Below are 15472 nucleotides of genomic sequence, written 5' to 3'. Positions count from 1 at the left end.
TTTCTTCCCCTTTCTTCTCCCTTCTCCCTGGGTAGCCTCACAACTCTGGTGAGATGGGGTGGAGTGGGATAAGGTACACACTGATGAAGCAAGGCCCAGCTGGCCTTTGGACTTAATCTTGCAACCACCACTGGTGGCCACAATCCTTTCCTTGGTCTTTCATTATGAGAATCACATGCTACTCTTTGTCCATTCTTACTCTGGTCCTTTCTTTGTCCCCTGACCCATTTGGGTCTCCACCAGGATCTCTAGAGGACATCTGGACCTCTTGCACACTTCACATAGAACCAGAAATTTGACTTGCTGTTACTGACTGTTCTGGGCATTCTAGGAGGCCGCATCTTCTCAAAGACCCATCTGCTATGGGGGATTTTGTTTTTCTTTTTCTTCCATACCTAGGGTCTCTGTTATCTTGCTCCAAGATATCTTATCCCAAGATATCTTGCTCCAAGATATCTTGTCCCCAAACCCAGGCAGTGTCTTCACCCTGGTCCAGTTCTCTCTGAATTGCTCCCAGCACCACCGTAGCTCTGGAAAGTCTTTTCTTCCTCTTTTGTGGTTGGAAGTTTCCCTAACCTTCCATTCTGCATCATCTCTGCTTTGTGCTTCATTCTATGGATCATTTTCCAGGCTTTGGTTCTTGATAAGTAAAAGTTCAGCTTTAGGAATTGTGGGGAGAAAAAAAATAAAAAACTTTTTCTCTCTTTGAAAGCTTCACTTTCAAGTCTATAGAATGCTATGGACATTCAGTCTAGTTTGAAACCAAAAGATGTGCAATGCCTTTTTTTATCCTGGCTCTTTATTCTTCCCTTCTCTGGGGGCATCAAATCTAAGTTTCATTAGCCTTAGTGGCTGAAGGGCTGTAGGGGGAGAAAAAACAATATATTAGAGAGAAAGGAAAATGTATCAGGTGATATTTCAAAACACCGCCATGCTCACTAGTGATCACAGGGGTAAAAATGTGTGTTGAAAACCTTCCGCTTTCATGAAAGTCTGCATATGCCACACATCCGAGAGTGTAGGGGAGAAATGTGTGGGCTTTACTCTCTGCTGAAGAAATGTCAGGTAATAGAAAGAAATTGATGCAGGGAGGGAGGTACACTCTACAGAGGCTGAAGTGTGAACCAGAGACCTAGGGAAAGCAGGAGTTGCCATCAGGGGTGAAGGGCTGGGACATTTGTTTTTAAATTGAAAAGAAAAGAAATGGAAACAACACCTGCTAGATAAATAGCCGAGGAAGACAATACTGTGTATTTTAATGAGGTGTCAGGAGTCCCATTTTTTATATGTAGTAAGGGAAAGACATCTAAGTAGACAAGGGAAGGAGAGGGAGCTGCATTTGTTATGAAAGACCCCAGGAGAGCCAGGGGAGAAAACTGCATGGTGGAGAAAATAGGAACACTTCATCTATTTTTAAACAAAATAGAGCTCTGGGATTGCAGGAGTTTTCCTCTTTCTGCGTTTGAAATGAAGATCAGAGAACGTTTAGAGCTGAGCCCTGATGTAGGGACGTGGGGGTCCCTCAGGGGGGTTAGAGGAGGGAAAAGAGGAGGGAAATGAAATCCTGAGCCTCAGGCAGAACCCAAGGCTCCCAGGATTTGCAGTCCATGAGCAACAAGCCCTGCTTACAGACTCCTGAAAGGAGCAGATTCCATGAAGGGCTGGGCCAAGTGTACCTTCCAAATGTGGCTGGACTCTCTCTGCAGCCCCCACCCAGAGACTGCCCATCAGGGAAAGAGTTGGTGCCAGCAAGAGGCTATGGGGAACACAGAGGACACATCTTTCCAGCTTCTTTTCTCTCTCTCTCCCTATTCAGTATTTTTGGCTACCACATGAGAGGAATGATTTTGTTATTTCTTATTTTTGTCTAACTTAAAGAAAGAAAACATCTTACATTTCCCCAAATTTGATAAACTGTGAGCAAATATATTAGTAGAAGAAGATAAAGATTCACCCCAGATGTGAGTGAGTTGGGATTTGAGTTCATTTGGAGTTTGAACTTTTCGGACCTGTTGTCAGAAAGGCCCTGAGTCATGTTTTGAGATTAGAATGAGAGCTCATGGCCAATCTTTGCCACCTATCTGTGGGCTGGGAGGCTGAGAATCATAGGTCCTTACATTCTAGTAGGGGGAAGGAGACAATACAAGAAATAAATCAGTAAATTAGATGTATATTAGAAGGTAATATCGCATAAATCACTGCTGAAAGTTTTACTTTTCCCAGGGTTATTTGCAATCCATATGTAAAAGAGTCAAACTAACAGAGTGAGTTATACTATGAATGAACGCCATTCACTCATTTGGTAAATACTCCTACCTTTTTTTTTTTTTTTGAGACAGAGTCGTTTGTTCTTTTTGACCAGGCTGGAATGCAATGGCGTGCTCTCAGCTCACTGCAACCTTCACTTCCCAGGTTCAAGTGATTCTCCTGCCTCAGCCTCCCAAGTAGCTGGGATTACAGGCGCTCACCACCACACTTGGCTAATTTTGTATTTTTTGTAGAGACAGTGTTTCACCATGTTGGCCAGGTTGGTCTCGAACTCCTGACCTCAGGTCATCCGCCCATCTTGGCCTCCCAAAGTGCTGGGGTTACAGACGTGAGCCACTGCGCCTGGCCGGTAAATACTTCTGAGCATCCACTTTGTACTGGGCACTGTGGGAGTTATTAAGTATGAATCAAAGTACACCTAGTACTTAAGGAACTTGGTCTAAAAAATTATTGACCAGCTTCTGAGAAGCATGGGAGGGAGTAAAAGAAATTGGATCCCCTTTACCCACATCTATACAGTCCTCTTGCTGACCCTGATTACAAGTGTCTGGGCTAGTGCAGCAGGTACCCTGGGCCCAGTTAAAATCCTTCCTGGGAGATCCTGCTGGCATTCAGTTCACGGCCAAAATCTTGGCAGCAAACTGGCCAAGAGCATGTTCCCCCCAGGAACAAGGAAGGCCACGATATTCCTAACTCTCTGATGAGAATGCTGCCTGTCTCCTCTAGAACTCAAGCCACGGGGGCTCAGAGCAGATGCAGAGTGTCCAGGCATGCTGGAGTCTGCTGAACAGCTGCTGGTGGAGGACCTGTACAACCGCGTCAGGGAGAAGATGGACGACACCAGCCTCTATAATACGCCCTGCGTCCTGGACCTACAGCGGGCCCTGGTTCAGGATCGCCAAGAGGCTCCCTGGAATGAGGTGGATGAGGTCTGGCCCAATGTCTTCATAGCTGAGAAGTGAGTCTGACTGCTCTTCATGACCCTTTGTCCTACCCCTCTGGTTAGTGCCTGAGACAGACGAAACTCCCCCAACTTTCACCAAAGGCACCCATAGGTCCATCCAGCACAATGAGGCTGCCTAGCCACTTACCCTGCCCCAGCCCAGAGAAAGGCCCCTTCATTCACCTGCATTCAGAGGTCTCCAGGCAAGATGCCGCCATGACTGCTTATCCTTTGCCCTCTTGCCAGGACTCTCTTGTCCCTCAAGAAGGCCTTCTCTGGGCCTCCTTTCCTGCCACAGAGTCTTGCCAACTTCACCATCTCATGACATCTGTAGCTACCACAGAACCGGACACTAGGAGCCATTGACAATAATATTGACATGCCTATGTAATTACCAACGTAGGAAAATGTTCACAGTACAGTAAGAAAGAATTACATTACAAGAGAAGACATGTAAGTAAGTGTGCTGCTAATTGAGCAATAGATGTGCGTGTATGTTCGTGCGTGTTTTTGTATAGACAACAGTTAGAAGGAAATGTGAGAAAATGGTCACAATGTTTCTCTCTGGGAGGTGTTTTTACAAGCAGTTTTTATTTTCTCTTTAGATTTCCTTTGACTTGTACGGGTTTCCTAAAGTAGACATTGTTTTTATAATCCAAAAACTATTATTTTCTAAAAGTTTATCAGGGGCTTCCAGAACAAAAACAACTCACTCACATCCTATTTCTTTAGGATGCCAGTGCAAAATTGCTACCACTAGGTTAATTAGTGAAACAAATATTTTGCTGATTCATCAAATACTCAATGAGATGTTTTCCCAATGTAATTATCTGGATATCCAGAAGCAAAGGAGGAAATTTGGCCTCAGGGGAGGGAATAGGGAAAACAGCATTGGACAGTGGGTCTCATCTTCACCAAGGAGTCATCGGTTGCCTAGAACTTGATCCTCAGTGCTGGGCACCAAGTGCTACGTGATCTTTAAATAGATCTTCAGATCCAGGAGCATTCATCTCATGGTCACTAAGAACCCAGCCATCGCCAGGTATCCTCAGCTAAAAGCTTTTGGTCCTTCTCGGACAACCTGTCCTCAGGGCCTCTTCAAATGAAGCTGCACTTACACAGCTACAGCAAAAAGAGCTCTGAACTAGAAATCTAAAACCCTAGTTCTTGTTGTCTTTTACTCCTTTCACAATCCTGGGAAGTTATAAGAGCTCTCAGATTGAGTTTTATGATCTTCAAATGGGAGTAAAACTAGTGTCCCTGTCTACTTCTTAAATTTATTGTTAGGATAACATGAACTAATGCATGTGAAAGGATTTTGACAGTTATAAGCATGCCATACCAATGTAGAATACACTTAATTTTATTATTTGTGCCTGCCACTTTTGTGCCTTGATGAATGTCCATTCCCAAGGCATGGGGTTTTAAACTACAAATCTCTGGATCATTCAAATGTTTCCTTTCACGTCACTTTGTTGGCCTCTTCATCTCGTCCTTCCTTGCCTAACTCCCTGTCTTTTCTCCCTTTTGCTGAGGCCAAGTCATCGACTCTTTCTATAATGGTATTTGCAGTGATCCCCAGACAACCAGGGCAGAAAAGGAGGTACTTGCCCAGCTGCGGCCCCAGACCGGCTGAGGCAGGCTCGCCATGGCAGTGGTGACACACCTTTCTAGTTCCGACTCTGGCAAACAGGTCCCTGCCTCTTCCCCCAGGAGTGTGGCTGTGAACAAGGGGAGGCTGAAGAGGCTGGGAATCACCCACATTCTGAATGCTGCGCATGGCACTGGCGTTTACACTGGCCCCGAATTCTACACTGGCCTGGAGATCCAGTACCTGGGTGTGGAGGTGGATGACTTTCCTGAGGTGGACATTTCCCAGCATTTCCGGAAGGCGGCTGAGTTCCTTGATGAGGCGCTGCTCACTTACAGAGGTGAGAGGGGTCTACCTGCTCCAGGCTGCTGGAATTCCACAGGGGGAAGAGCAACGTGGGGAATGTTAAGAAAACCTGATTAGTTGGCGTGTCTGGAGGGTATCTGTCTTAAGAATGCCGTTTTCTCTAAGAAAAGGAGAAAAGACAGGATAATCATTCATCCAGTAAGTAATTACTGAGTGCCTAGCATGTACCAAGTACCATTCTAGGCACTGTGGTGAAAGATACAGGCAACGCTTCCAGCCTTTGACTCTTACACTGTAAAAGGGGACAGAAAATGAAAAAAAGAGAGAAAAATGTCAGATGGTGATAAGCGTGAGGCAGAGACTAGCTAGGACAACGTGCTAGAGCGACCGACTAGCTCCTTGGAGAGCATGGTGGAGGAGGCCTTCTGACAATGGGACATTTAAGCCAAGTGACAAAGAGCTAGCCATGGGAAAACTGGAAGAAGAGCATTCCTGCGGAAGAGAACTAGTAGTGCAAAGATCCAAAGGTGGAAAGCTTGGTGTGTTCAGGAATCAAAGGCCAGTGTGGATGAGCATGGTGGATGAAGATTGGAGTGGCAGGGCCTCCCCCCACCAACAAACAGGAAGCTAAAAGCCAGGGTAAGAAATTGGAGCAGCACCTTGATCTGATTTATGTTTTAGAAAACTCCCTCCCTCCACCTTGAAGAACAGACCGAGTTGGAAAAGTAGAGAGTAGTGCTTTATATGCTTTCATAGAGAGGGGCTGCTATTGCTATATCCAAGTGAAAGGCGACATGAGACTAGTCTGCAGAGGTCACAGACCTCAGGGAGGAGGGGTAGAGCCCATGCAGTGGGGCCGACAGCCTGACTGGGAAGAGTTCAGAATTCGGTGTCCAGAAACCTGGGTTTGAGTCCAGGATTTGCTACACTGTATATACAATGTGACCTTGGGCCATTTCCTTTAGCCCTGGGAACTGCAGTTTCCTTCTATAGAGAACAAAGACAAAAATATCAAATCCTAAAGTTGCTGTGAGGAATAACGTTTTAAAAATGCATATAAAGTAACTCCCTTGGGACAACACTTGGCACAATAAATGCTTTAAAAATTATAGCCATTGCTATAATAATATTGTTAATAATTTCCTGGAAAGGGCATTTCCTGTCACCACCAATGGCCAGGTTAGGTAACTTCAAATGGAAAATACAAGCACATATATTTTCTTTTCTTATTATTTTTACTTTTTATTTTCAGAGACAGGATGCAGCTCTGTTGCCCAGGCTGCTGGAGTGCTCACTATAGCCCTGACCTCCTGGGCTCAAGCGATCTTCCCACCTTGGCCTCCCAAAGTGCTGAGATTACAGGCGTGAGCCACCATGTCTGGCCAAATACACATATTTGATATGTGTGTGTGTATGTGTGTGTGTAAATTATATATATATAGAGAGAGAGACAGAGAGAGGTATGTATGTGTATGTATACACACGTATACACATATACATACATACACACACACATATAAACAGTTTTCAGTTTTCTCCTCTTTTCAATGCTTAAAAACTCCTTTTTTTTTTTTTTTTTTTTTTTGAGGCGGAGTCTCACTCTTGTTGCCCGGTCTGGAGTGCAATGGTGCCATCTACGGCTCACTGCAACCTCCGTCTCCTGGGTTCAAGCGAGTCTTCTGCCTTAGCATCCCGAGTAGCTGGGATTACAGACGCCCGCTACCACGCCCAGCTAATTTTTGTATTTGTAGTAGAGACGGGATTTCGCCATGTTGGCCAGAGTGGTCTTGAACTCCCAACCTCAGGTGATCCGCCCGCCTCGGCCTCCAAAAGTGCTGGGATTACAATAAGCCACCACGCCCGGCCAAAAAAACTCCTTCTTTTTAAAATGTAGGACGTTTGACCAATGTGGGATTGAAAGGGTCTGTCGGTCGTCTGCAGCCTAGGGAGTGTGTCCCACCTCGCTCGCTGGCCCTGGCGCGCACCGGCCGACCTCGAGGCGGAGCTCCAGCATGTGGACACGGCCACGAGCCGGCGGTCCCCAGCAGCATCCCAGGGCGGATGAGACAGATCCCAGAATGTGGAACGCAACCCAGAAGCGATAGCCAGCGTTGGGGATAGAGGGAGGAAGAACGCGCCCAAACGTGGAGGTGGAGTCGGTGCCAGGAGCCGCGCGGGCTCAGCAGGAAGTTTCCTGTCGCGGGTGCAACCCAGGCGCGGCCTTCCCGGCAGCATACCCAAGGCGGGCTGGGTCGTGCTGGCCAGGAGCCAGCGTGTCAGCGACACCCGGCCCAAGAGCGTAGGTCTGAGCGCGGGGTATCCAGATCCCTTGCAGGGGCCAGTGTGCCCTGCGGGCATCTCCTCCCTATTCAGCCTCACTCTCCCTGCCAGGCAGTGAAAGGACCTTACTGTTGCTGTGCTTGTTGCTTTTGTGGGTCGTTCCTACTCCACGGCAGAGAGGTGGTGGCATCCCTATAATTAATCCCTGAGCCTTAGGTCCTGTGGTTTCCTCTACTCTAGGATGCTTGGGAGTCAGTTCTCCAGGAGAACAGCCAAAGAAACACCTGGCGCCGGCGTTTTACCGGATAATCACAAAGAGCCTATAAGGGGGTATTGTTATTTACATTGTACACACTGGGAAGTTGAGACCCACGGAAGATTAAGTGGTGACTTTGTATGGTGCACGGTGTAATAATCAAGATTCTCTTTGTTGCTAGTGGGTGGAAACCATCTCAAACTCCTTTACAAGCAGCAAAGGCATTAATTCTGAAGATGCAGGAAAGAAGCCAAAGACAGGAGCCTGGCACGCCGGGCAAGCCTGGAACAAGGACTGGACAATCTCAGGACTCTTGGTTTCTGTCTTCTTTCTCTCTCTACTTCAGATAGCAAATGGCCATCCACAGGCCTGACATCAAACTAGCTAATTTCCTGCCTCAGTCCCATTTCTAAATTTCCTGGAGAATTTGTCAGATACTGATCCTTTTGTGTACCCTGAGTTCCATCAACAGTGGCAAGTGGGGTGGCTTCTGGGCAAATACAGGTGTGGAGAGGGGTACGTTCTGAGGAAAGGGGGAATTTTGAATTGGGAGAGTATAGCACAATTGCCTGCCATATAAAGGCATACTGAGAGTGTAGAGAATTCAAATCCAGTCTTGCTCAAGTCTGATGCTCTTCCCCAGTAGCTGTACTCTTCAAAAAAAGAAAAAAAAATTTTTTTAAAGCCCTTTTTTTGAGACAGAGTCTCACTCTGTCACCCAGGATGGAGTGCAGTAATGTGATCTTGGCTCACTACCTCCGCCTCCCAGATTCAAGTGATTCTCATGCCTCAGCCTCCTGATCAGCTGCAATTGCAGGCACACGCCACTACTGCTCAGCTAATTTTTGTATTTTTGGTATTGACAAGGTTTCACCATATTGGCCGGGCCAGTCTCAAACTCCTGACTTCAAGTGATCCACCACCTCGGCCGCCCACGGTGCTGGGATTATAGGTGTGAGCTGCCGTGCCCAGCTTGTACTTTTCAAATTTTAAAAACAGGGACCCTCTTCACAATCAGCCCTGCTGGTAATCAAAATGGTAACTCTGCAAATTAGAAAAACACTACCTTCCTCAAACCATTTTACTGTTGGAAAATTTTCACCATAACCCAAGTATATTTTGATATTTTGATTTCGATGTGAAGAGTCCACCTACAGTTGTGCAGAGAAGAATCTATACAGCATCAGCCTACCTCTAACAGAGAAGACAGAAAATCCTGTTGCTGTTCTGGGTGAAGTGGGTAAAGATCCCTGAGTCTCACCCACTCAGCCTCTCTCTTGTCCTTCTGGCTGCCCTTGAGGCTCCTCAGAGGAGTCCCACTGTGCTAGGAACACAGCAGGAAAAACGTGGCCCCCCAACCTGGTCTCCACCAGACTGAGTCTAAGTAGTATTTGATGCCCCTGTAAAGAAGACTGGCTGGTCGTGTCCTGAAGGGTCCTGAAGTAAGCTGGTCTGGTGATTCCACCTCCAAAGAAAACCAGTGAGACTTTGAGACTAGTCACAGTGTATGGTAGCCTGGTCAGATGGTGAAGGGGAGGTCCTTGTAAGGGACAGCTAAGCCCTGAGCTGAGGGTGAAAGGAGAAAAAAGACAAGTGCTTCCGTAGATGCTCCTTATAAGGCTTTTGCTTGTTTTTGTTTGTTTGTTTGTTTGTTTTGTTTTGTTTTGGAGACAGAGTCTCACTCTGTTGCCCAGGCTGGAGTGGAGTCGTGCGATCTCAGCTCACTGCAGCCTTTGCCTCCTGGGTTTAAGTGATACTCCTGCCTCAGCCTCCCGAATAGCTGGAATTACAGGCACCCACCACCACGCCCAGCTAATTTTTGTACTTTTAATAGAGGCAGGGTTTTGCCATGTTGGCCAGGCTGGTCTTGAACTCCTGGCCTCAAGTGATCCACCCACCTCAGCCTCCCAAAGTGCTGGGATTACAGATGTGAGCCACCGCACCCTTGTTTGTTTCTTTTTGAGACAGGGTCTCATTCTGTTGCCTGAGCTGGAATGCAGTGGGACAATCACCACTCACTGCAGTCTCAACCTCCTGGGCTCATGTGATCCTCCCACCTCAGCCTCCCAAGTAGCTGAGACTACAGGCGCTTGCCATGGTTTTTTGTTTTTGTTTTTCAGAGATGAGGTTTCGCTATGTTGCCAGGCCGGTCTCAAACTCCTGGCCTCAAGCGATCCTCCAACTTGTCCTCCCAAAGTGCTGGGATTACACACATGAGCCACCACACCCTGGCCTGTGGCTTTGACTCTGCTGATTTACCTCCCTCTAGTGGCTGCTGGCTCTTGGCAGTAACACCTTTCATCATTACTGAGCCTCAAGTCCCCTGAATTTTCTGTCTCTGACCTCCTGTGTGACAAAGACATGACCTTAACTGCTGCAAAGATATAATAATAAGTCATCTCCCATCTCATATTGTTAGAGAGAATTTTTAACTGATTTAGCAAACATCCCCAAAGACTGTTGGCGAGTTAGATTGATGAGAGCAGGGAGGAAGGTCTCCAGTGGTCCCAGTCTGCATTTTAAACAGCTATTATGATGAAGGCATAGGAGGCATATTTGTCACGTTCATGAAGGATGCAAAGCCGAAAGGGAGGCTAGAAGCAGGTAACTGATCTGTTGAATGGTAGAGTCAAGACTTGCAAAAGCTCCTATAGGCTATAAAAACAGACGCCCACCAAAAGATGTTAGTAGGAATTTGTGAAATTATCCTTAAGTTTAAAAATGACTGCACATTAAAAGGAACATGACTTAATTGCAATTTTTAAAAAATGTTTTACAAGTTTCAGTTGATGGATGTAAAAGATAACTTGAGTTCACTGTGTGGCATATCTACCCATATTGCAAGCTTATATGGCATCAGTAAAGCCCCAATGACCGAAACAAGGGTGGGGAAGGGCCCACTCTACTCTGTGTGAGTGAGTCTGTCCAAACCTGAAATATCTTGCTCCATCCTGAATACAAACTCCTAAAAAAAAAAAAAAAAAGAAAGAAAAAAGAAAAAGAAAAAAAAATCCTGATTATTCAAGTTTTGACCTGGAAGAAAGTAGCTAGAATAGTAAAAGAACATGAGAAGATGTTCAAATAATGTTTGAAGGACTCAAAATAGCCAGGAAAAGATTTTATATATATATAAAATATATATATATGGAAGAATATGATATATGGAAGAATATGATATATTATATATATGATATATATATGGAAGAATATGATATATATGAATATGAATATGATATATGGATATGATATGAATATGATATATAGAAGAATATGATATATATGGAAGAATATGATAGCAATTTTCTTAAGGATTTTTGTATAAAAGCCCTGTTTCATACAATGTATTCATTGTTGACTTTATAATGTCAGAGCAGGAATATTAGATGCTTGTTACAGAAATTTATACTTTTCCCTAACATATGAAAGAAATTTTGAAGCACTAGAGTGATCCAAAAATGCAGTGAGTTGTGTCTGTGTGTCCATGTGAGCTAATGAACTCCCCGTCATTGGAAGCACTCATCAGTGGCTGGATGACAGGTATGACAGGTGATCCAGCATCAGGGATGTTGTAAAGGGAATTCTCAAGTTTAGGACGTGACTTTTGATGCTTCCCAACACCGAGATTCTATTTCTCTGTGATTCATTTATCTTAGCCTCTCATTCCTTTTCTGCTTTATCACCCTTCCCCCTATTCTTCTATTTCTCCTCCCTCCGATGCTCAGTTTGTGAGAAGAAAGTAGAAATGCACTCCAGTGTTTCTAATACAGGGCCAGTGGGGACTGTGGTGTCATACAGATGTGGTGACCCCATCTGTAATATGGGGTCAGTGATGCTGAGCCCTCCTGTGTCTTCAGCCGCCACGAACTTCAGAGGCAAAGTAAACACCTTAAGTGCAGCACATTAAAACCGCACTTATCAAAGAAAACAAACAAGAACACTACAAGGAAGCCACTGTCATTACATCATTTTCTCTTGTGTTTTCTTTTCAGGGAAAGTCCTGGTCAGCAGCGAAATGGGCATCAGCCGGTCAGCAGTTCTAGTGGTCGCCTACCTGATGATCTTCCACAATATGGCCATCCTGGAGGCGTTGATGACTGTGCGTAAGAAGCGGGCCATCTACCCCAACGACGGCTTCCTGAAGCAGCTGCGGGAGCTCAACGAGAAGCTGATGGAGGAGAGAGAAGAGGACTACGGCAGGGAGGGGGAATCAGCTGAGGCTGAGGAGGGCGAGGGCATGGGGAGCACGCTCGGGGCCAGAGTGCACGCCCTGACGGTGGAGGAGGAGGACGACAGCGCCAGCCACCTGAGTGGCTCCTCCCTGGGGAAGGCCAGCCAGGCCTCCAAGCCCCTCACCCTCATTGACAACGAGGAGGAGAAGAAACTGTACGAGGAGTGGAAGAAGGGGCAGGGCCTCCCCTCGGGCAAGGTCCCCCAGGGTGGAGGTGGCCGGCGCTCAGCCTCCTCTGGCCAGGGTGGGGAGCAGCTCGAGGACGAGGACGAGGACGAGGACGTGGAGAGAATCATCCAGGAGTGGCAGAGCCGAAACGAGAGGTACCAAGCAGAAGGGCACCGGAGGTGGGGAAGGGAGGAGGAAGAGGAGGAGGAGAGCGACGCTGGCTCCTCCGTAGGGAGGCGGCGGCGCACCCTGAGCGAGAGCAGCGCCTGGGAGAGCGTGAGCAGCCACGACATCTGGGTCCTGAAGCAGCAGCTGGAGCTGAACCGGCCAGACCACAGCGGGAGGCGCCGCTCAGACTCGATGTCCTCGGATAGCACCTGGGACGCATGGAACGAGAGGCTGCTGGAGATTGAGAAGGAGGCTTCCCGGAGGTACCATGCCAAGAGCAAGAGAGAGGAGGCGGCAGACAGGAGCTCAGAGGCAGGGAGCAGGGTGCGGGAGGATGACGAGGAGAGCTTGGGCTCTGAGGCCAGCTCCTTCTACAACTTCTGCAGCAGGAACAAGAACAAGCTCACTGCCCTGGAAAGATGGAAGATCAAGAGAATCCAGTTTGGATTTCACAAGAGAGACTTGGAAGCAGGAGACAGCAGCAGTGAGCCCGGTGCAGAGGAGGCAGTGGGGGAGAAGAAGAACCCCTCCGACGTCAGCCTGACAGCCTACCAGGCCTGGAAGCTGAAACACCAGAAGAAGGTGGGCAGTGAGAACAGGGAGGAGGTGGTGGAGCTCAGCAAGGGGGAGGACTCGGCCTTGGCTAAGAAGAGGCAACGGAGGCTGGAGCTGCTGGAGAGAAGCCGGCAGACGCTGGAGGAGAGCCAGTCTATGGCAAGCTGGGAGGCGGACAGCTCCACGGCCAGCGGGAGCATTCCCCTGTCTGCGTTCTGGTCTGCAGCCCCCTCAGTCAGTGCTGATGGGGACACGGCGTCAGTACTGAGCACCCAGAGCCACCGCTCCCACCTGTCTCAGGCTGCAAGCAACATAGCGGGGTGTTCAACCTCCAATCCCATCACACCCCTGCCTAACCTGCCAGTGGGGCCTGGAGACACCATTTCCATTGCCAGTATCCAGAACTGGATTGCCAGTGTAGTCAGCGAGACCCTTGCTCAGAAGCAAAATGAAATGCTGCTGTTGTCCCGCTCCCCGTCTGTTGCAAGCATGAAGGCAGTACCAGCGGCCAGTTGCCTGGGGGATGACCAAGTCTCCATGCTCAGTGGACAGAGCAGCTCCTCCTTGGGTGGCTGCCTGTTGCCTCAAAGCCAGGCAAGACTCAGCTCTGACATGCAGTCTGTGCTGTCCTGCAACACCACACTGAGCTCGCCCGCTGAAAGTTCCAGGAGCAAAGTGAGGGGGACTAGCAAGCCCATCTACAGCCTCTTTGCTGACAATGTGGACCTAAAGGAACTTGGCCGGAAGGAAAAGGAGATGCAGATGGAGCTTAGGGAGAAGATGTCTGAGTACAAAATGGAAAAGCTGGCCTCAGACAACAAACGCAGCTCCCTCTTCAAGAAGAAGAAGGTCAAGGAAGATGAGGATGATGGTGTGGGTGATGGAGATGAGGACACTGACAGTGCCATAGGGAGCTTCCGATATTCTTCCCGCAGTAATTCCCAGAAACCTGAAACAGACACATCCTCCTCCCTGGCTATCTGTGATCACTATGCAAGTGGCAGCAGAGTTGGCAAAGAAATGGATAGCAGTATTAATAAGTGGCTCAGTGGCCTCAGGACAGAGGAAAAACCTCCTTTCCAAAGTGACCGGTCTGGAAGTTCCAGGGGGAAGTACACCAGATCGTCCCTGCTCAGGGAGACAGAGTCTAAATCCTCCAGTTACAAGTTTTCCAAATCCCAGTCAGAGGAACAGGACACCTCCTCCTACCACGAGGCAAATGGCAACTCTATAAGAAGCACTTCACGGTTCTCGTCTTCCTCCACCAGGGAGGGCAGAGAGATGCACAAGTTCTCCAGGTCCACGTACAGCGAGACCTCAAGTTCCCGAGAGGGGAGCAGCCCAGAGCCCTACTTCTTCCGCCGGACCCCAGAGCCCTCAGAAAGGGAAGAGTCCCCGGAGTCACAGCACCCAAATTGGGCCAGGTCCAGGGACTGGGAAGATGTGGAAGAGTCATCTAAGTCAGACTTCTCTGAATTTGGAGCCAAGAGGAAATTCACCCAGAGCTTTATGAGGTCTGAAGAAGAGGGAGAGAAAGAGAGGACGGAAAACAGAGAAGAAGGGAGGTTTGCATCTGGACGGCAGTCCCAGTATCGAAGAAGCACTGACAGAGAGGAAGAAGAAGAAATGGACGATGAAGCCATCATTGCTGCTTGGAGACGTCGGCAAGAAGAAACCAGGACCAAGCTGCAGAGAAGGAGGGAGGACTGAGCTGGGGAAAAGCTGAGAACACTGAAATAAACCACTCACCTTAGCATAGGGCTCAGGGCACACATTGCCACCACCCATCAGGGGATGAGGATACAGAGAGGATCTTCCAGAGGGGCAGAGCCAGAATGAGAGGTACCAAGCATTAGGGCAGCAAAGGTGGAGTAGGGAGGAGACAAGGACGGGGAGAACCATCAATATGAGGTCCGAATGCTGGACCAACTGACACCATTTTCTGTTGCCCAGCACCCTCTAAGCTTTGGTGTTTCACTTAGTGTATTTGATAGTGTTCATCACAGACTAGAGAGGTGAGCTTGGAAAAGCACTGTAGTTTGTCAGAGACTCCAGTTTACATCCAGAAAGGCCATGAACATAGGACACGCTTCTATATGTAGAGGTTTCACATGAAACCCAGAAAGTCTATCCTATGGCAAGTCTGACCTCTCCTGGCAATGCTCAGTTCTGATTTTTTTTTTTTTTCAATGTTTTGAGTCTCCAATAAAAATGGTGTGTTGGCAAATAGTTCTTTATTCTGGTCATATTTAGCTCTTTGGATATTAGAAGAAAACCACTTTAAAAGACACAAATGTGTTAACCTGAGCCAGTCTTATCTTGTTTCACAAAAGCTGGGCCTCCAGACAATGCCATCATCATCTCATTATAAAAAGTAACAAACAATTATTTAGCCTATGGTACAATACAGTAGGAGACTACACTAGGAAAACCCTTGAGAGTAACAGAGGGAACTAGAGAAAGAGAGAATTAGTTTTATTGTGGCGAGAATGGCAAGATGTAAAGTAGAGAGAAGGCCTCTCTGGAAGGCAGAAAAACAAAAACAGAGCATGGGGAGAGAAGAAAATAAACCCAGTACAAGGAAATGAAAACATGTTTTTATAAAATCTAGTAATCACCTTCGCTTCTTATTCCTAGGAGGATCACTGGGTAATGCAGTGGATAGTACACTTGATTCTTCCCTGCGCTCTGAGTGGGCTAAGTTGGTGA

General features: G+C 47.5%; 1 protein-coding gene across 1 annotated transcript in view; it reads left to right on the top strand.

Annotated features, from left to right (window-relative positions):
* The window catches only part of STYXL2 (serine/threonine/tyrosine interacting like 2), a 39320-nt gene extending 24224 nt beyond the window's left edge, over positions 1-15096 (top strand). Inside the window, exons 4-6 of the mRNA XM_007989665.3 lie at positions 2995-3226; positions 4925-5142; positions 11634-15096. Of these exons, the coding sequence (XP_007987856.3) occupies positions 2995-3226; positions 4925-5142; positions 11634-14473 (3290 nt within the window). The 3' untranslated portion in view covers positions 14474-15096. The remainder of the gene's footprint in view (positions 1-2994; positions 3227-4924; positions 5143-11633) is intronic.
* The last annotated feature ends 376 nt before the right edge of the window (positions 15097-15472 follow it).

The sequence above is a fragment of the Chlorocebus sabaeus genome, chromosome 25 (assembly GCF_047675955.1).
Source record: "Chlorocebus sabaeus isolate Y175 chromosome 25, mChlSab1.0.hap1, whole genome shotgun sequence".
Taxonomy (NCBI): domain Eukaryota; kingdom Metazoa; phylum Chordata; class Mammalia; order Primates; family Cercopithecidae; genus Chlorocebus; species Chlorocebus sabaeus.
Note: the sequence above shows the minus strand (reverse complement) of the source record. Positions and strands in the feature narration are given on the sequence as shown.